Below are 21,335 nucleotides of genomic sequence, written 5' to 3'. Positions count from 1 at the left end.
GAAGATGGGGCCAGACTCTTCTCAGTGGTGCCGAGTGACAGGACAAGGGGCAATGGGCACAAACTGGAGCACAGGCAGCTCCATCTCAATATAAGGAAAAACTTCTTTACTCTGAGGGTGACTGAGCAATGCAACAGGCTGCCCAGAGAGGTTGTGGAGTCTCCTTCTCTGGAGATATTCAAAACCCACCTGGATGCGATCTTGTGCAACCTGCTCTAGGTGATCCTGCTTTAGCAGGGGGGTAGGGCTAGATGATCTCCAGAGGTCCCTTCCAACCCCTGCCATTCTGTGATTCTGTGACACCACATGAAACAGGAGCTAGTAATGCCCAGAACAAACAGATAATGTCTGCCCCCAGAACAACTTGAGCACCTTATAAACATCTCTTTCAAACCTGTGCTTTGGAATTGCTGCTTCCAGTTCCCACCTGATTCACGTGGGAGTTTGCCCTCCCATGGCAATTCCTGAAGTCATGCTGGAGCATCTGCAGCACTGCGGGGCTCTCTGTGCCACCTCTGTGGAAACTGCTGATTTCTCAAGATCCTGAAGTCAGGCCAAGTCTGCTCCTGACTGTAGACTTCAGCAAAGCTCCGGTTTGCATACTAACAAAGAGCCAGTATCAAGGAAGAAAGGGAAGCAAGAAAACTGAAACCAGCAGCTGATTGCCCCACAGCATTTTAACCGAAGGTGCTTACCAGGCCTTTTTAGCCAAGAAAGGTTTCAAAGGTGGTTGGAAGCCATTTTACCTTGTGAACTCACTGTGTAGGTTGTCAAAATTGGACCAGAGCAATGTGTAAGGGCATATTGTGCAAAGCTCTTTCGTCCTCTCTTTTCCCTCTTCATTGCATGACATGGTAGGTATGATCTTAACAGTAGATGTTTATCCCAAATCCAGCCATTTATTTGATTATTTTCCTCAAGTTGTTTGTTCTGAATTAGATGACTGATTCAACCTTTTTTTTCTTTTCCTTTTGAAGAGTTTGCTGAATGGGAGTGAAAGAGGCAGCTTTCCCTGAATGAGTAACCACTTAAATTTTGTATTCCAAGTAGTTTAATGTTTCTGCTTTTTTTTCACTGTTATGTGACTAATAAATGTTGTAGTGGTTGCTATAGTTATGGCTGAAAACTCCCTTTGCATAAGTCCTTTATATATAAATAAGTGAGGTTTATGGCTTAAAAAAAAAAGCCTTAGTGAGCTCAGCTGTTGCCTGACAGCAGCAGTCTCCACCTCTGGGATGGTTACTCGCTAAAGGCCTGATACCCAATCTCAATCAGCACTTTCTACATGTCCGTCAGAAAAATTGCAGGACCAGGTCTTAGTGCCAGTAGACAGTATTGCCCCTTTTCTTGATGTTGCTTTTCTTCGTTTTTCTGTACAAAAACTTCTAGAGGTTCTTTTCAGTGATCTGACTGCCTCAAGAGAAATTAAGTATTAGAAATCTTTTGTGCCCCAAATATGCACAGTAGCAGCAAGATTAGAAAACATCATCTTTACATGCAAGGGAATTTATAAGAGCATGTCTTGCTTGTACCTCTTTAAAACTTAGATATTTAAAGTATTTTACATATTAAATGAGGAGGAGGATCAGCAAAATGAAGTGGATGAACAGCAGCTAAGAATGGAGATCATCACTTGCAAAGCCAGAAGACAAAAGTGAAGCCAATCCATGTGAAAAGGAGAGAGGGCTCACCGGGTGAGGAGAGGGTGGTGGGAATTTGTGTCTAACCAGGGTGTGTGCAGCATGCTTTCGAAGAAGATCTGAAAACTGCTGCCAGGTAGAGGGACTAGAACCCACTATTTTAGCAGCACTCCTGAAGACGTAATTCCTCGTATGGAGCTTTCCAGATCAATTTGCCTCCTTTGTCAAGGTGAATTGGAGTCATGCACTTACTGTGGCAGGAACAGACAAGAACATCCTGACTTTCTCATTTTGCAAGAACTTCTGCTTAGCAGCCTTGAAGTTATTCGGGAAGGGGAATTGCTAAAAGCAATTTTCACTTGTGTATCAACAATAATAAAAAAGGTGTTTGTGCTGTAAAATTAGACTACCCCCAAAGAAGCAACTAGCTAAAATGCAGCTAGAAGAAAGGTAATTCAGAAAGCATCAGTAAAATTATGTTGGTCTCAGTGCTTTGGAGTGAGCTGCACAGCACCACAGGTACATTGTTTCCATAAGGTTAAGATGTATAAACGACACCAGGTAGTCAGGAGGAGTTACAGCTGAACACAGGCTGTGGGTGTCCCTGCAAGCTTCTGCCCAAACACCCAGGTTCCCTGTCTGCTGCTGCTCCTCATTTGTTGTCTTCCTGCTCCTGGTGGCCCCACAGAGGGGAACCGGTGCCAAGGTCTGGGGTTTCAGGACAGTCAGTGACAACTCGTGTTTGTTGAATGCACGCCGTGCCGTACCTTTTGTCCTTGGTCTCTGCTTTTCCGCTTTTCCGTGTCAATGCCAGCAGCAACGTCCCTAGATCTGTGGGGCCAGGACCATGCTCCACGGTGCCCTCCCTCCTGTGATCACAGCTGCAAGTCCGAAGGCTTTAGTTCAGTAACAGCCTGTGCAGAATAAATTGTTGGGAATCATCTTCATGAAGGACAAATGGACAAGTGAAACACAGAGAAAACGAAAGACAGGCTTGTCCTTCTATACTGATAAGAGCACGAAGTGCAAGGAAACCCAGTGATACTTGTTAAACTCCCGCTGCAGTTTGTGCTGCAGCGTGATAGCAGATATGTAGGCAATCACTGGAGTGTGTCATCAGATTACCAGAAAATTGCTGCACCATGTTATTAGATATGATGAAAACTGTACTGTATTTAGTTTCAAACGTGGGATCCACCTTCTGAAAGGGCAGTGGCTTGTTTGAAGCAGATGCAAAACAGCCTGCAATACCATGCCACTTGCGTGGACAGACTTTTATAGCAAGGCTGGTCTGACATCCATCAAAGTGAGCGGAAAGGCAGAAGGAAATTCTCTGTGTCACCATGTAGCGCAAGACAGAAAAACTACAGCCAGCAGAGCTAAGTAACCTCGGCAGGGCAACCTGGTAATGCAGTTGTACAGCTTCCAGTACCTAACCAACTACATTGGTTTATGGAGACATACTCAGCTTTCAGGGAGCCTGGGCTTCAGGTTGCGTGAGTGCTTGACAAGGTAGTCAGTCATTCTGCAAACATGACTCAGTCAAGGCCAAATAGGGGAGGTCAGCCTCAGAGCTAAAGAACAAACCAGGCATCCTGGGCTACTAGTTTCGCTGCCTATTATTCTATAAGGAGAAACAATTTGGAAAAGCTGTAGGTATTGTAGATACTGTATTGTGCCCTCTCCAGTTAGCTGGGGGATAGGTGAGCGTGAGTGGAGAAAGAAAGAGGGCCAAGAGTTGTGTCATGAGGAACAATGCTGCTGTCATCATTTTTGGAAATTCATCTGTTAGCATGTGAGGGCTTTAGCTGCAGTAGAGTCTACTGGATTTTTAGAGAACAAGGTGTTGTCTTGCACCATTGGATTATTTTATTGGAGTTACAGGTGTCCTAACATGAATCCACATTGTCAGTGAAGCAAAGTCTGAAAAGTGGATACCACAGGTAGGACCAGGAAGGGCCAGGAGAAAACACAGGGAGGGTGCACAGGCATTTTGTAGAGGAAAGCAAACGTGTGGGTGTCCTCCTGCCCATGGGGATATTGCGGGTGTCAGACATCAGCTGAGAAGCCTGAGAAACTCAGTTGTGTACCCTGCACCTGTGTGAGATACATAATAGCAAGGACAGGCAAAACGCGTAAGAAGGTAGATTTTATTTTCAAGCCAGTCTTGAGAAGAGATAAGCTTAGAAATGCATTAATGTGATAGATGGACAGCGAATGAGAAAAGAACATGTTGGTCATAATTTTGACAAAAAAGAGGCAATAATTACCACCTCATCAGTACAGGTAGGGACTGCCCATGTGGGTGGACATACCTCTCTGGGTTTGGCTTGTTTCCAGTTCCCATAAGGCAGAAGTGCAGCTGACCTTCACTGAGTTTTGCTGGGGACCTACAGAAGTAGATGCTGGGGACTGCTATGAAGGCCAAGGAGAAAATGTTTGAATAGAGGATATTGGAGCAGCTTTCGTTGGGTTGTGTCAGATGAGGCCAATGGCATGGAGGGAGCTGAAGGATTCCAAGGGGTGACAGAAACCATCTCGGGAGGCTACACCAGACTGCCAAGCCTGGGCTTATAGCTGGGATTCCTCTCTCCTAAGAGCAAAAGAGATAGGACCTGGAATCAAATAGATAATCAAGTGTGATCTGGCACTCCAAAAACTGAAAAAGACCTAATCTTGTGTCACTGTTATAATTTCCACCGATTCATTGGCTACTGAGCCCAGCCCAATTGGAATAGTAGCTATGCGTTCTCAGCATAAAGTGAGCTATGCCCTGTTGCAAAGCAAGCAACCGCTTGAGGCTGTGAGATGGTGTAGTCTGCAAAGAGGGGAACGCGGTGTGCATACGGGATCACCATAGCAGCTGATTATACCAGAAACAGTGGCTGTTCTGAAGTTAGGGCATGATTAACTGATAGGAATTTACTTTGGAATTACGTGCAGCTGACAATGGATTCAGTAGATATGATACTTCACCTGACCCTGGAGAAAAGCAGAGCGCACTGTCAGAGCTGTCAGAAATAAGTCAGTTCCTACAACATGAAAATTAGAATGCTTATTGCAATAACAGAGGGGGAACAAGGAAAACAATAATCATAGCGACATACCAAATTCCTGTTCTGAAGCAGATGGACATGAAAGACAACTCATTTAGCAATTAGACATTCTTTAAATCACAAAAGGGAAAATTACAGAACTGCAAGGAAGAGAAAAGCACCACAATCAGTAAGCAAGTGTCAATCCATGAGATGAGATTTTTGCACGCATGTGATGTTCATGCCAGGCAGAACAACAAAATTAAGTGTATTTGCACCAGATGCAAAGGCAAGATGAGAAATTGAATGTCAGATCAAGAGACAACATGAATGAATGCACCAGGCTTTGAAAACTAGCAAAATAAGAAAGCAGAATGACTATAAAATACAGTCATTTTTATATTACATTATAATACTGCCACTAAGATATTGTAATTTTTAAGTATGAAACTCACAAAAAGCATTCCAACTAAAATTTTAGACAATCTATAGAAGCCAGTGATTTCAGCTAAAGCATGTGAATTTATGATCTTATTGAAAAAAAACAGGAAAGATAGTTTATATAGTCATCAAGGTGCACAAGTTAAACCAAAATTTTATCCAGACCTGAGTCCACCACAGCATCCCAATATTAATGCTGCTTTGATATTACCATGATGGTTTTGCATCTGTGGAATAGCTGCCATGAATTTTACCCCAGGAAGTAAATAGGATGTCTAGAACATCACATGCTTTGAAGTGTCTGATATGTTAAGAGAAAAAATTGAAGAGATCAATCAAGTGAGTAGAAAGCTAGACTTCCCTGCCAAAGCATTAGAGCCCACAGCTATAGTGAAATAAAGTGAAACATCTATTTGCATACACTCAAACATCCCAATGATGATTAAAAAGAGCTCAGTTCCCAAACCTTTCAGTTGGAGCTATGCTCTTCACATGGCAGAAAAAGATATATTCCTAGCATTTGATGCTAAAACAATGTCCTGGGTTAAAAAAAAAAAAAAAAAAAAAAAAAAAAAGTCTTAATAGAACTATTATTCTGTTCAATAGTAAGTCGTATAACTACCAGGCTTTCAACTGAGAACACTGCTTGGGAGCTAATCCACAAGTGGATGAATATCAATTTCCTCAAGAGGGACTGAGAGGCCTGGCAGAAATATTTGCTATGTGTGATATAAGTGTGTGGACATGAAGCTCGTGTGGCAGAAGCTCTGGCAAATCATGCCCACAACTACATCTATCTGCTGGAAACAGCCAGGGAAGTAAATAGAAAATGAAAAATAAGAATATTGCAGCTGACTGAGGTATCATTCAAATGACACAGAGGAAAAACTGAGATGATTGCAAGCTGTTGAGTTAGAGCAGTTCAAGAAATTAGCATCCCATCAGCAGGATTTTAGTATCCCCTTAGTAAGGTTCTACAATGGTCTGCGTGTTCATCTCTGTTCTGTGCAGTACAGGCAAACAACAAGCAGTACCTCCCAAGCGGTCTGACAAAGCCACCCTGAGAGTCTGTACTGAGTAGTGACCCATGAGGGCAAAAGTGATGCAAACTACATATTTGTAGTCTGACAAAAAAAGAGTCCAAGACATTCATCAGTGTTTGAGCTCTGAGGTGAATTCCGGGCTAATCTGTCTGGTTTATAATCTATGGTGTAGACGTGTCAGTCTTATATGATGTGGCCATCAGAGAACCCTGCAGAATATGTCATTGTGGATGTGTGGGCAGGGGTAGGAAATGAAACTTTTAAATAAAAAAAAATTAAAAAGTGTTCAATGAATGTGACCGGAGCAGCAAAGCTAGAAGAACTACACTACCTACAACTGACTTCTTATCCAGAGCAGTCTGAAATTCAGAAATATGGTAACTGATCAAAACTATGAGATCATCAGTTGGTTCTGATATCAAGGGCATTAACAAGACCAGTGTGGTGGGTTGACCCTGGCTGAGGGCCAGGTGCCCACCAAAGTTGCTCTATCACTGCCCTCCTCAGCTGGACAGGGGAGAGAAAATATAATGAAAAATTCATGGGGTGAGATAAGGGCAGGGAGAGATCACTCACCAATTACGGTCACGGGCAAAACAAACTCAACCTGGGGAAAATTAAATTTATTACCAATCAAATCAGAGTAATGAGAAAAAAAAAAAAAAGTCTTAAAACACCTTCCCCCCCCCCCCCCCCTTCTTCCTGGGCTCAACTTCACTCCCAATTTCTCTCCCTCCTCCCCACCAGCGGCACAGGGGGACAGGGAATGGGGGTTATGGTCAGTTCATCACACGTTGTCTCTGCCACTCCTTCCTCCTCAGGGGGAGGACTCCTCACACTCTTCCCCTGCTCCAGCCTGGGGTCCCTCCCACGGGAGACAGTCCTCCACCAACTTCTCCGACGTGAGTCCTTCCCACGGGCTGCAGGTCTTCATGAACTTCTCCAGCGTGGGTTTCTCCCATGGGGTGCAGACCTTCAGGAACAGACTGCTCCAGTCTGGGTCCCCCACAAGGTCACAAGTCCTGTCAGCAAACCTGCTCTGGCGTGGGCTCCTCTCTCCACGGGGCCACAGGTCCTGCCAGGAGCTTGCTCCAGCGTGGGATTTCCACAGGGTCACAGCCTCCTTCAGGTGTCTCCACCTGCTCCAGCGTGGGGTCCTCCATGGGCTGCAGGTGGAATCGCTACACCTCCTCATCCTTCCTCCATTGGTGCAGGTGGATATCTGCTCCACCATGGACCTCCATGGGCTGCAGGGGGACAGCCTGCCTCATCATGGTCTTTTCCACAGGCTGCAGGGGGATCTCTGCTCCAGTGCCTGGAGCACGTCATCCCCCTCCTTCTTCACTGACCTTGGTGTCTGCAGAGTTGTTCCTCTCACATCTTGTCACTCCTCTCTCCGGATGCAAAAAAACTTCTCCTAGTTTTTTTCCCTTCTTAACTATGTTATCCCAGAGACGCTACCACTGTTGCTGATGGGCTCAGCCTTGGCCAGCGGCGAGTCCATCTTGGAGCCAGCTGGCATTGGCCCCATCAAACATGGGGGAAGCTTCTAGCAGCTTCTCGCAGAAGCCACCCCCTGTAGCCCCCCTGCTACCAAAACTTGGCCACGCAAACTCAGCTTCAAGAAAAGAACTAAAGAGAAACAAAAGAAAAACAAAACCAACCAAGTATTTAAAAATACTTCCATCTCAAAATACATCCATCTTTCTTTAAAAGAGCCAGACCACAGAGGAGAAGCTTTCACTTTTGGATACTAAATGGTGAAGACAGCATAAGCATTTCAAATGATGTTGAAGATAGAAGCAGCCAACTTGAGGATACATCAGGGCCATCTGGGAACAAAAGCTTGTCTCCAGAAAATGAGCAGCATCCCCAGAGCACTTTTGCACAGGCCAAAACTGTCTTCTCATTACAAATGACAGGTCTATTTGTAGTGAGTTTATGCTCTGTGTCTGGGAGTTTAGTCATATTACTTCACCCTGCTGCCACAATTGATCAAATAGCAAGGCTGAAATGGAAGACAAAATTGTTATTTTTAAGTCTGTGGAATGTATTTGAAAAAAAAGAAAAAAATTTGTCAGGCCAATCGAGAGAAATATTCCACAAGGAGTGTCAGTAGCACCTTGGTATACTAGAGTTGTCATCCAAACTTGCATGTTCCTTGGTTCCCATGGTGTAACACCATGAAACTCTGCAGTAATAAAAGGGGGGACCAAAGAAGGACAAAAGGCATGCAAAGGCCAATGCCTGCAGTGAAGGAGAGGCAGGAGAGCTCCCATCAGCAGGGAGAACCTCTCAGTGTCAGGGAAAATCACGCACTTGAAGGCAAGGCACAAAGGCATCCATGGAAGACAGTGAAACACATGCTGTTGGCAGGACAGGCAACCCAGCCCGTGTGTCTGAGCACCACCGACTGCACCTGAGATCATTTAAAGGTTGTCATCGCTGAAAGATGACATCTAAGAGAGAAAAAGGAAGACTGATGGGAGCACTGACAAAAGCAGCTTCTTCATATGGAGGTAAAACAATACAAGGAAGGAGAGTGATCTGGTGACCGCTCTCTAATAGCCTACATCCATGTGTTCCTGCTGCCAGCTACTGTCCTTCAGCAGAGCCTGGCAGCCAAAGACAGTGGTGGACAACCGCAGCGAGAGCTGCTTTCCCCAGGTGCCGCTCGGCAGGGTTGCACAGCCCTCTCCAGAGTGTCAGCCTGAATGCAAGAAGCTTTTTAGGGCCCCAGGGCTTTTTCCAGTCCTTGATCTCTTGTCATAGACGACTGCTGAAGAACTCCTGATGTCTGTCTGTGGTTATGGCCTGCAAGACTGTCCTTGCAAATAAGAACTTGCAGATTATATTGAATTAATTTAACCTGTAGGCTCATGTAAATTACATGTAATATATATAATCTCTTTTAAAAATTCATAATCCTTTTCCTAAGTGGTCAACACTGAGTACTTCTGAGGAAACTAGAAGAAATCTTCCTAATCTTGCCAGTTAAAAATTTCCATAACTCATAAAATATGAGGCTTAATATCTCTTTCTAAAGGTATTATAAAATATTTCAGATGTTACATAGATATAAGTATTAAATAGCAGATCTTCAAATATTATTTCTTTCCTATGTTTTTGATCTTATTCAGTCTTGCCTAGTGTTTAATCTTCATGACCTACTACAGCAATACTAGTAGTAAAAGAAATAAGAAATAAGGAAATAAGTGGGGCAAGGCTTGGAGGGAGAGGAAATAGCTTTCATTAGGCAAACTGATACTAATTATATAGTGAATGAAAAATGCATTTCTTTGCCTCATTTTTGAATTTGCCAGTTGTTTTCACGCTGTGCCCCTGGGCTCTCAGGCGGTTAAATGAGAAGCACCCCCTGCTCCCTCTACACCCTTCTGTATTTTAAGTCATTTTTATAGTGCCCTTGCTTATATGTCTCTTCTGGAATAATCCCAGCTTTTATGGATTTCCTATGCCCTGAGTCTTTTCTCTTTCTGGGAATGACTGGTCTTTTTGCACAGTATCATAAGTGAAAAATCAGTAATGGTCTGTGAATTGGTAATACCATAGTTTAGTGTATGGCTCTTCACCGCAGTCTTTCTGTATTCCAACAGCCTGGTCACTTTTTGTCTGACACCTTGTGTTTGTGGAACTGCCCATACGGATCCCTCAGTCATGTCCATGAGTTAATTGAGAGCAGTTCTGTAAGATAAATAAATAAATACTTTAAATATTACCCTTCAAACGTGAATTATTTTGTCAGGGTGAAATATGAGTAAATTCTTCTAAAGGATTAATTCAAATACATTTTTGTAATCTGTGCATTTTTTTCTCCCTGTTTTCTTCACTTCCAGATCATCAGTAGATACATTAAACATTGGACCAAAACCAGAACCTTGCTACACCCTGCTGTTTACCTTCTGTATCAATGAACATTTACAAGGAAAAAGAAAACAAAAACAGATCAAAGGGCAGGAGAACTAGATTACTTTCACTGTTTTTTAAGCACAATGAATTGCACCATATTCCAGTGCCAAACAGAGGTGCTACTTACATCGTTCCTTCTTAATATAATAATAATTCCAATTTTTCTTACTTGTATTTTTCCAAATCAAAACAATTCAGTGTTGACATCGAAATTTTCACTTTTTTTCTAAGAGGAGCAGAAAAGTTTTTTCTGCTGAAGGGAAGGAAAAAGAGGAGAGGGGAGGAGAGGAGAGGAGCCAGCTTGCCTTGACTTTGCTATCTCCATCTTAATTGTAGCGCAATATGAAAATATATGAAGACCTGGTGTTTCTTACAGCTACTTGTCTTTCTGAGCAGTGGTGTTCCCCTCTCCTCTGGTCTAACATCTTATTTGAACCTGTGATGGGTTAGTTGCCCTCCAAGAACCAGCCTCAGTTCAAATTCCTGAGTGCACTGGCCAGTGCATCCTTCTGTGGGTGCCCTACCAAGCATCCTTCTGTGTGGTCTTTTTCCATGGGGCATACTCTGCCATAGACTTTTTTCTCCCTCACCGCCACAGCCTGAGCCACAGAGTGGGGCAGTGGGGCTCTGACTACCCTGCCAGAGCACCATACAGCCAAATGTCTCAAGTGCTCTGCAAATATCTGCAAACTCTTGCTTTTGAGGTGAAAATATAACATGAGAAATTAAGATCACAGGTATTTTATAAATGGGTAAACTAAGGACATGAAGGCTAAGTCACTTTCCAAGGGCCAGGCATATGCAGAGCCAGAAAAAAAAAAAAAAAATTATGCTTAATAAAGTCTATGAAATAGAATTGCATCAACTAGATTTTACTTCTCCTGGTACTCATTAATCTTTAACAAATCCTTAATTGGCATAAATTACAGTGACCTTCCTGAAACCATTGAAGCTTTCCCAGTTTCCAGAAAGAGAAAACGGACCTGTTCATTTTCTGATTTGCCTTTTCTCTCCTTGCCAAACAAAACAAAGCCCAAAACTTTTTCATGCATGGGATCCCTGAGGATACGATGTTAATCTTGTCTGGTACTGAAATTTGGGGTAGGGCAACAGCCTGCTTTACAAGATTTCAGGCAAAAACTGTTGGTTTTAACAAACATAACTAGATGGGGTTTTTTACTTCAATCTGCTGCTGAGATAGGAAAATGCAGGTAGCCCAACCTCCTTTTCTACACTTCTCTCATGCAACTGGTAAGCTGTCAAAGATCACAACAACATTTGAAATGGTTGAGTGCTGTTTCATCTGAAATGATGCAGCAGTCCCCTCTTGTTGCTCACCTTTGTCATGTGCAGCACGTGAAATATCTAATGGGTAAGCAGCGACTCAAAGAGCCTTTAGCAGCTGCTGAGCTGTTCAATCAGTTTGGCTCTGGAAATATTGAGCTAGAGTCAGATCAGATGTACAAAGAACCTGCAAGCAAAGTTACATGACTATAAACTTGGTATGAGAGGAGACCGAGCAAAATAGAAGAGAAGACAAAGGCACGATTTGCTCGCTGTTAACAATGCCTCTGTAACATCACAGGCTATCTCTAAGCTATATTTTCCACTGCATTGCTGGCTTGCAAAACTTTTAATGGAACAAGTTTTTCTGGCAGAAGAACACTGATTTTTATCTTTAATGAGCAGCCTCTCTATCATTTAGCTTCAGGAAACAGCTTCCTGGTTGTAAACTGCTTGAGAGTGCTGACAGCCAGTCAACTTCAAAAGCAGCCAGGAGAAACTTTCTCGCTAACTTTGGGAAGAAATTCAAAAATGCTGAAAGGTGCAGATGATGTTGTTATGGAGCAGGAGGACTCTGCTTCCCAACGTGGAGAAATGACAAGTTGGGATATCAATGACATCAAACTTCCCCAGGTATGTGTCTGTGTCTTAGAAATTTATCCAGTTCTGACCACTTCACCACTGATCTTAAATGCTTTCTCAGTCTTCTATGCCTCATTGCCTATATTCTCTTTGCCACCTCAAAGTATGAGACAGTGTTTTACTGAAAAGCTAGAAAATATTGAGCAAATACTGAAGTTCCCATGTGTTTTTCCTTAAATGTATTATTGAAAGAGCTGCTGCTAGCAACGCTGCAGATATGTTGCCTTTCTAGTCCACTGGTGGATGAGGTGCAGAGAAAACAGGGGGAAAAGAATATCTCCTGCTGAGGGTGCTCAATTAGAGATGTCCAGGACTTGCCTTTTGCCCTGAGTAGTGCTTTATGAGAAGTGAGCACAGCACCCACGGCTGCCCTGCAACTCTGGGTGCTCAGCCTCGCTGCAGATCAGGCTCCAGGCAGGGAGGATGGCTTTTGGTATGGAGGCAACACTCCTTTCATGAGCATCTAGGAAAAGCTTGCTGAGAAAAAGTTTGCAGAGATTTGTTGAGAGGCAGAATAGTGATCTTTCCTTCTCTCAGTCATTTTCTAGTCCTCTTATCTAAAAATTTCAACCATGCTCTCCACCAAAAGCCCACAGCACCCTGCACGCCAACATCATCTCCTTGTCCCTTGCCTCACCATATTTGTGCCAGATTCCTCCTGCTGCGGTCCTTCAGTGTCCAGCTCTGCCTTTCACCTCCCAGCCCTGTCTTCTGATCTGATCCCAGTCTCTTCCCTACTATGCTGCTGCTGTTCACCCAAAGTCTTCATGTCCCAGGCTGTCTCCTTCCCTGCCCTCCACCCCAAGGTCACCTTCACCTGCATTTCAGCCTGGAGGCTTCCTCCACACCCTTCCCTGCATTATCCGATGGCTCCTGGGGGAGCACAGGAGTTTTTGTCTTCTCAGTCGATGTTCTGGCTGCTGTAATGGCTCTCAGTGGCTGGGATCAGCAATTTCAATGAAATTCCTATTAAGTTTTTGTACGCCCACAAGACCTTTTCCCTCAAAACCATCAGCAGGTATGGTAGGTGCTTTACAGCTTACTGCATTTTACTGTGTTGACTGTACCCACTGAGGTGATGTGTGTTTGGTTCTTTGTTTGGGTTTTGTTTTTTTTTTTCTATTGAGTTTTATTTTTATTGTTCCTTACAGTGTTGTCCTTGGGGTTCTTTTTTGCTTAGTTCATAGCAATGAAAATAAAACCTGACCAGGATGCCAGGTTTCTTTGTTTTGGACTTCAGAAAAATCACCGTGGAAGTCTTTCATGGCAGTTAGCCAAAATGAACCAAAGACCAGAACTAAAGACCTACAAATGTGGGCATAGTCTCAGTCTGATTCAGCATTCGCCCTTTTTCCAGCAAGCAGAGCCAAATCAAGCCAAATGATTCAGTGTAACACTGCTGTGAGTAGCCTGAAAGGCAAAAGCAAGATCCCTGCCATGAAAGCTAACAGCAGTTAGTCAGGCAGTGACTGCTGCCTGCAAGGAAAGTATCTGCTATTTTACGTCAGGCACCCCACCTTCCTCTCCCAGGGAGGTCCTACACTGAGCTGGACCCATGGGTGAGTGACAACAACCTCCTGGCCAGGCTTTCCTGCTGCTTTGGGGTTCACAGGAAGCCACGGGGAGCTGTGGGTTTTCTGCCTTCTCTCCACTGCTCCCTCCTGCCAACCAGCACCACCTGCCAGGGTGCTGGAGTCACCCAGGCTAGAGGACACCCAGCAGAGGACCAGGTCTGCTGGGCTCTTGCACAAGCTCTTCTCTTCCCCAGCCTAAAACGTGGCTTGCTTTGGTCTCTCCACAGGATATAAGACAGATAGACTGGTTTCAAGAATGGCCAGATTCCTACGTAAAACATATCTATAGCTCAGAGGATAAAAATGCTCAGAGGCACCACAGCAGCTGGGCAATGAGAAATACCAACAACCACAACTCTCGCATCTTAAAAAAGTCCTGCCTTGGGGTGGTGGTCTGTGGCAACGACTGCTCGACCTTGGATGGGAGGAAGATCTATCTAAGACCAGCCATTTGTGATAAAGCTAGGCAAAAACAACAGCGTGAGTATGAATGTGGCTGTTCATTATATGGCAATTCATAAGTGAACACAACATAAAAGAAATCAAAGTAGAGGATACCCTTTGGATTATGCTGCCATTCCTTATATTCAAATGCAACTCTTGATTTTGGAACAATGATTTTACATATCTTACTGTAGTGGGAGGAGTTGTTTTCTTGTTTGGTTTTGGTTTTGGTTTTGGTTTTTTTTTTTCCAGTCTCTATTTCTGATGGCTAGAGATTGATTCCCAGCCTTCTCAAACCCATCAGTGAGGCTACTGAGAAAGCTGTGCAGTGCAGGCAGTTTCCTGCTAACCTGAGTGGTGACTTCGTTATTGCATGGGCCCAAGAGTAACTCAGGAGGCAAGTCTTGCAGGAAAGAAATTGCTCATAAACTATGATGACTGGAAAATAGGCCTCATAGTCATGTCACCGGAGCAAGACAACGCAAATAGAGAACATGAGTTGCACGCACATTTTTAACAAGACCATTCCAAACAATTGTTGATTGCCTAGAAAAGTTAGCACATACTGATTTCTGGATCTGATGAACATTTTGGCTAAAGAAAGGTATTACTCAAGCACTAACTGAGGTCAGAATGATGTCCTCTAGAAAAATCAGACAAGAATACATATGACATTCCAGACACTGCCAAGTTAAAAACAGCTAAAACTGGCCATGATAATAAATGATAAATGGATAATAAAGCTATAATAGAAATAAATTTTGCCAATTATATCTAATAATGGAATAACAGAACAGAATAAAGGCAATTATTAGTTTGCTTATATTAATTTTTGCTTACGTTTGAAAGCTTTTTGCATAATTTTTCTCAGTTTCTGAGCCCCAAACCAGAAGTGGCAATCCGCAACCTATGAACCATTGTATCACATAAGATTCATCTGATCGGTGTTGTATAGAAAGTATTTTCCACCATCTTTGCTCCAGGGAAGTGCTGTCCAAACTGCAATGGACCCCTGCGGCTCCTTTCCTGCCGAGGCCATGGTGGTTACCCAGTTACCAACTTCTGGAGGCATGAAGGCCAATTCATATTTTTTCAGGTTTGTATAAGATTACCTTACATTATGAAAGTTAATTTTAAAGAATGTTTTTTAAGATTAAGGATATTTTTTTTGTTCCAACCAATAAGGGTCATTGAATATGACAAGGTCAGATGACTGTAAGGAAAAAAATTTTCACAATGAGTGAGCAAGGTCTTAAGCAACCTGATCTAACTCTGAAGATAGCCCTGTCTGAGCAGGAAGTTGAGCTAGACCTCCAGAGGTTCCTTCCAAACTAGATTAGTCTATGCTACTATGATTTTACAATGTATTATATTTTTCATTTAGGGTCCCATGAAAACCTGTTGATTTTGAAGCACTTTTCCTCAGGTACACAGGGACCAATGAATCCTCAAAAAGTCAGAAATGCCACGTTATCTCAACCTCTTCTCCAAGGCAGCATGCGTAAGCATGAGGCTATCTTAGAGCAGAAAATGGTTGTACCCAAGAGACTGTCTATGGAAAATGCCATCTGTGCATTATATGTAACTTTTATCTGGAAAACAGTGTATGCAAATCTTTAAATAATGAGCACTATGTCTGGAAGCTGTAGTCCTAGTTTAGTGCCAGAACCACTGAACTGTCTCCTGTTTTCCAGTCTTTCACTTACGTGCAGGTTAAATAAAATTAATTCTCTATGGAAGCTAATGGAAATTAATGTTGTGACAAACATGTCTAAAGTGTGAGAGGAATGGAAATGACTGCAGGGACACTGTAGCCAGGCTGCAGAAGACTTTGTGGCTTCAACTGGGGCTCTAGTGTGGAGTCTCTTCTGCACATAAATGTGGTGCACTGGTTTTATGATTTCAGAGAATTTCTACCCCATCACACTTCATCTGAGATATGTTTGTTACTTGAGCGCACATTAAATAAGTCTAAATACAAAGCACTAAATCAGGCCATATGCGTGTTTCTGGCCTGTGCTACAAATTCTGCTCCCTTAAGATTAATAACAAGATTGTTTCTAACTTTAACTTATCATAATTCCTTTCTAAAGTCCAAAGGAGCTCATGATCATCCACGTCCAGAAACAAAACTAGAAGCAGAAGCAAGAAGGTCAATCCAAAAAGCACAGATGGCTTTTTCTCCATCTTCTCCAAGATTAAAAAGAATCCGGGAGATTGAGGTAACTCTTATTATCGATCAATGAAATTGTGGGATCAGTAATCCATAGTTCAAGGCATGGTGGAAGCTATGTGGGCTTTGGGTCTGAGTGGGAGCAGGCTTTACATCTCTGCATTCTGCCTCCCTGTGATCAGGCCAAGAAGGAGCAGGGCCTTCCTAACATCCTGCTCTGCTCAGCACTGTCATCCACTGCCAGCAACTCCCATTTGGAGCCTCTGTGGGCCTGGTGGCAGCAGGGAATTACATCTATACTGATAAACAAAGCAGAGGGCAGGCTCATTCACATCAGTATTCCCATGGTCCCTGCCATGGATTTGGCCAGTGCTAACTCGTGCTCACAGACAAAATGCCCTGGCACGGGTCAGGAGGGCAGCATGTGCCAGGGACCATTCCCTGGCAGGATTTTGGGCAAGGTTGCACCAGGTTTGGGTCCCTTCGCTGTACACAGCTGGCTTGGAAGCAACCTGTGCTCCTACATGCTGTCATGCTACAAGCCACAAGCAATAAGAATCTCAAGCTGATGCTGTGAAAAATAGCTCTTGTTGGGCTGCAGCACAGCCCTTGCTTCATTTCACTTCAGGTCCAGAGGTCGCCCAAGGCCAGGAGGTAGTGTGGACATGCCTTTTGGTCCCTGTAATCAACAACAGTCCTTGGTCTCATTTTATTTAGCAGCATGGACATAGCTTTAGAGTTCCAGCTGTTTCCTTTTTTAAATGCAAGAGTTGCCTTTAGAAAAATTTCCTGTGAATTCTTTGTTCATGCTGCTCCAGAAATTAAATTATTTACAAAGAAATCTGGGAATAAAGTAATTAGATTTTTAGTCTAATCAGTAATTACATTGAAGCAGAATATTAGAAGGTTTTAATTGGATTTAACTTATAGTATTGATTGCACCACCCTATGAGACAATTGTAACAAATGAACACTTGAAAAACAGGAGGAAAATTCATGTAGGTGTGTACATATATGCACACTATACACTATTTTACTATAGAATACAATATATAACATTATCTGTATGATATGCCTGATATATACTGCATATGGTATCTTGGCCAAACAAACTTGTCATTAACAAGGCAAATCCAGAAATCTTTATTCCTCCTTCCTCCAGTCCCCCAACCTTTACTTAAGAAAACCCAGTTACTTCAGTAGCACCCCTGGATCATTTTACTCACTGACTTAATGCCCATCAGGGAGGGAGATGCTCTCCTGCAGGGCAGCTGACCCTGAGTAGGATTGGGCCACCTGCAGACCCTCAAGGGCTGTGAGGGCACCCTCAGGTGCAGGAGGCACTGTCCCACCCTTGCAGAGACAGCAGGAGGTCATGTTTTCTCCACATTGACATGTGTCCCGAGATCCTCCACTGACATGGAAGAGGTGCTGCAGAAAAGCAAAGGCACCCTCCACCTCTGCTTGTCCTCCCTGGGTTTCGCCAGAGTTGATAAGGGGAAGGTACGTCACCCCTGCCTGGTTCACCCCACTTGGTCCCCAGGTCTCCAGGAGGGCTTTGAAGGCAGAAGAGTGTTTTGGAGGACTTACAGAAGCACTGACATTAAAACATCAGCTCTGCTGGGTGTGGAAACACTTGTGAAAGCATCTATAGAGATCCCATGGACTGCCTGATGGAGGCAACCTGGTAGAGCAGTGAGGCTGTCTCCAGTGACCTTCCTTGCAAAGGCTGTGTTACACACAACAGCACACCACTGGTCTTCACATGCAGTTTGTCTTTTGTTGTGCTAGAGGTGGTGTGTTCTCCCCAGCCTGGGGTTCGGGATACTAATCAGTGGCCCTTCAGACAAAAGGGATAATTGGGCTGGGTGGGGACAGAATTCTTAAATGGACAACATGGGGAAGCAGGGGGATCCAGGAGCCCAAGAAGTAGATTAAAAGAGTCAACAGAGGAAGTTAAACCCATTTGAATGGAATATGAATTTAGAAGCTGCAGCTATTTTTATTGAAAATACTCAGGAGGACACTAAAAACCAGACCTCAGGAGTGAATCTCAAGAAGACACACTGACTTGGGATGGGACAGTCAGAGAATACAGGATGGGCTGGTGGTGGCCTCTTGACACAAGCGCCTGGGAACACGGGCGTAAGAAAAAGCAGCTGAGCCACTGTGTAAATCTCTAACAAATACAGAAACAATGGTTTTCATATCACTGGTTTAATTCTGTCCCCATGAACACTAAAATAGTCCTCACCTAGGAAAAGTTACTGAGCCACATGGCTTTTTTTCTTTTATACCTGAACCTACTAGTCTTACTGAGGTCAAGTTCCCTCTAGACATGTCTTCGTCTTTCCCTTCCTACAACATCTTCCTGGTGTTTTCACTTCGAATTCTGTGGGAGTAGGAACAGACCAAAGATGTCATGAATAACTAATTGTATAGTCTGTTTTTCAGCTGGTCTGACTGTTTAGTCAGACTGATACCGTTTACCCTCAGCTGGCTTTCCAGTTCATGGCTCTCCGGCAGGTTTTTCTTGGGAATAACACATCATATCCATGTTCTGCCAAGACCAGCTGCAATACAACTAACTCAGGACTCTGATTTGACACACAGAACCTGTGTCACTGAATCCACAAAAAGTCTTCTGAAAAGATTCAATTTTAATGTGCTCACAGGAGACCAGGGAGGAGAACTTTAGAAAAATGTATGAGCCCAAAATAGAGCAAGTGATACATAGGATGTTTTCCCTGTGGTGTCAGCAGGCCTTTAGCTGAAGGTGGGCTGGGTCCTACATCAGGTTGTTGGAATTCCTTCTCATGGTGAGAGGAGAACAGCTGAAAGGAGCTTTGCTACTCTGGCAGTCAGCAGAATCACTATAATTAAATGGATGCAAAAGCAGAATTACAAAGAAGACAGACCTGTAAGTACTCATCAGAAATGATAGCACAGAATGACTGTTCTGAAAGGAATTAAAGTTTGCAAAATTATAATCCAATAATTAGGGCAATTAAAGAAGTTCTGAAATATCTAGGAAAAAAGATCCAGAAGAATAATTCTTGTGTGCTGCTCCCTCCCTGAATGAAATTTCTGTTTGTGGGGTAAAAAAATGTAAAGATAAGAAAATTTATCAGTTAGAAATAGAAGTAGAGTCTTGAAAAGCTGAAGCATAATATTATTGCAATGAAAAGATCACTTCAAAATAGTTTATAAAAAACACACTTAGCTTTTCCAAACTCTATAGAAAAAAAATTAATTCTGTGGTATCAAGTGTATTAGCATAACTTCATTTTCAGGTGCTTCCTCAGCGTATGCTGGCAGCAGGCCTCGAGGGCTGTGAGTGTGAGGTCTAACAATTCTTTCAGTGTGTAAAGCAGGGTTTGGGCAAAAACTGGTAAAACAGAGCCAGCTTGTGATCTAGGAGCTCTGTTTGGTTTGCCTGTAAAGCCCGCTGGCACCACCCTGCAAGGAGGGTACGCTGCTACAGTGCCTGCTTCGTTACCTGTATTAATGGAATGCATTCGTGAGGGTCTCATGCAGGACGGTTTTTATTTCATCCTGCTAGACTACGCCTTGTTTTACTAAACCACGCCTTGCTTTCCCAAGTCTCTGACAGGTGCAATGCCAACGCGGGAGGCTTTGCTTCTTTCCAAGATGGACGCTTACATGCTACCTGCTAATTTTGGGGCGCATTTAAGCAAAAGCTCCCAGGAGCCGATGTTGGGCAGCTGCTCTGGGCGGCCACCATACCCAAGGGCAGCAGGGGAGGACGGGGGCTCCAGAGAGGCACCAACCTGGAGCAGGAGCCCGTCCCTCAGGAGGACCCTCAGTGCCGGGAGCCCTTGCAGCAACCCTGCTGTCCCCACAGCCAACCCACCCCATGCAGCCCCTTTTCCCCAGCACTGTGCCCAGCTGGGCACCCAGCACATCCTGCCCATGACAAAGGGTGGCCATGACCCCTTTAGGCCTAACGCTGGCCCTTTGGGGGATGAATCCTGTGAGGAGAAATCCCCGCTGGCCTACAGCGGCAGCTGCCTCCCTCCACCGCCATACCCTGTGCCTCAGGGAGGCCCCTGCCCCACAGTGAGCGGGGCACAACACCACCGCCAGCTCTCGGTGCCTCCAAGGGGAAGCGAAGACAACGGAGGTGAGAGAAGGCACCGTATTGGTCTCAACCACTGCAACGAGGACATGTTTTTTAACCTGTATCCGTTACGGTGACCGGGTTTAAATGTCCTCTCTCCCCACTCCTCTGGCAATGGGCCTAATTCTCCATCACTGTTGCAACACAGATGTGAAAGTCGTACCACACCAATTCCCTCTTCAGCTCCTCTTGCAGGTCTCAGGAGGGGCTTTCATGCCTGAAGACTTATCTTTGTTCTTTTTTTTTTTTAACTGTTATATTTTCGCACATTATTTCATTGATCTAATAAAAGGTATCGGCTCTTCTTACAGACTGCCTCGCTGCCATTCTGATTTGGTAGCGTTTCAATCCCCCTTGATACTCAGTTGTTCAAGCCTGTGGGACTGTGGAAGGTGCAGATGGATGACCTCAAGGACCACACTGTTGTGTTGCGACCCTCCGTACTCTTCCAGCTTCTTTGGGCAGTGATCTAAGTCCCTCCACTGCATGAGCCCTGTGAATGTATTGTATAGAATCATCACAGAATGGTTTGGGTTGGAGGGGGCCTTCAAAAATCATCCAGTTCTGACCCCCCGCCATGGGCAGGGACACCCTCCACTAGACCAGGTTGCCCAAAGCCCCATCCAACCTGGCCTTGAACACTGCCACGCATGGGGCATCCACAGCCTCTCTGGGCAACCTGTTCCAGGGACTCACCACCCTCACAGCAAAGAACTTCTTCCTTATATCTAATCAAAATCTACCCTCTTTCAGTTTAAAGCCATTACCCCTTGTCCTGTCACTACATTCCCTGATAAACAGTCCCTCTCCATCTTTCCTGTAGACCCCTTCAGGTACTGGAAGGCTGCTATGAGATCTCCCTGGAGCCTTCTCTTCTCCAGGCTGAACAACCCCAGCTCTCTCAGCCTGTCTTCACAGGAGAGGTGCTCCAGCCCTCTGATCATCTGCATGGCCCTCCTCTGGACTTGCTCCAACAGCTCCATGTCTTTCA

At 44.1% G+C, this 21,335-nt stretch overlaps 1 protein-coding gene across 1 annotated transcript; it reads left to right on the top strand.

Moving 5' to 3' along the window:
- Positions 1 to 349: 349 nt before the first annotated feature.
- Positions 350 to 20,895, top strand: GCM1 (glial cells missing transcription factor 1). Its single transcript, XM_075750045.1, has 7 exons — positions 350 to 687; positions 767 to 854; positions 10,014 to 12,003; positions 13,814 to 14,066; positions 15,014 to 15,126; positions 16,124 to 16,252; positions 19,807 to 20,895. Exons 3-7 carry the CDS (start codon positions 11,902 to 11,904, stop codon positions 20,419 to 20,421), a joined length of 1,212 nt encoding a protein of 403 aa, XP_075606160.1. The 5' UTR covers positions 350 to 687; positions 767 to 854; positions 10,014 to 11,901; the 3' UTR covers positions 20,422 to 20,895.
- The last annotated feature ends 440 nt before the right edge of the window (positions 20,896 to 21,335 follow it).

Source organism: Balearica regulorum, chromosome 3, assembly GCF_011004875.1.
Source record: "Balearica regulorum gibbericeps isolate bBalReg1 chromosome 3, bBalReg1.pri, whole genome shotgun sequence".
Lineage (NCBI taxonomy): Eukaryota > Metazoa > Chordata > Aves > Gruiformes > Gruidae > Balearica > Balearica regulorum.
Note: the sequence above shows the minus strand (reverse complement) of the source record. Positions and strands in the feature narration are given on the sequence as shown.

Coding starts and splice junctions, on each gene's coding strand:
- GCM1 (XM_075750045.1), top strand. CDS start 11,902: ATGCTGAAAGGTGCAGATGATGTTGTTATGGAGCAGGAGGACTCTGCT. Junction 14,067..15,013: donor AGCTAGGCAAAAACAACAGC/GTGAGTATGAAT, acceptor TCTTTGCTCCAG/GGAAGTGCTGTCCAAACTGC. Junction 15,127..16,123: donor GCCAATTCATATTTTTTCAG/GTTTGTATAAGA, acceptor TCCTTTCTAAAG/TCCAAAGGAGCTCATGATCA.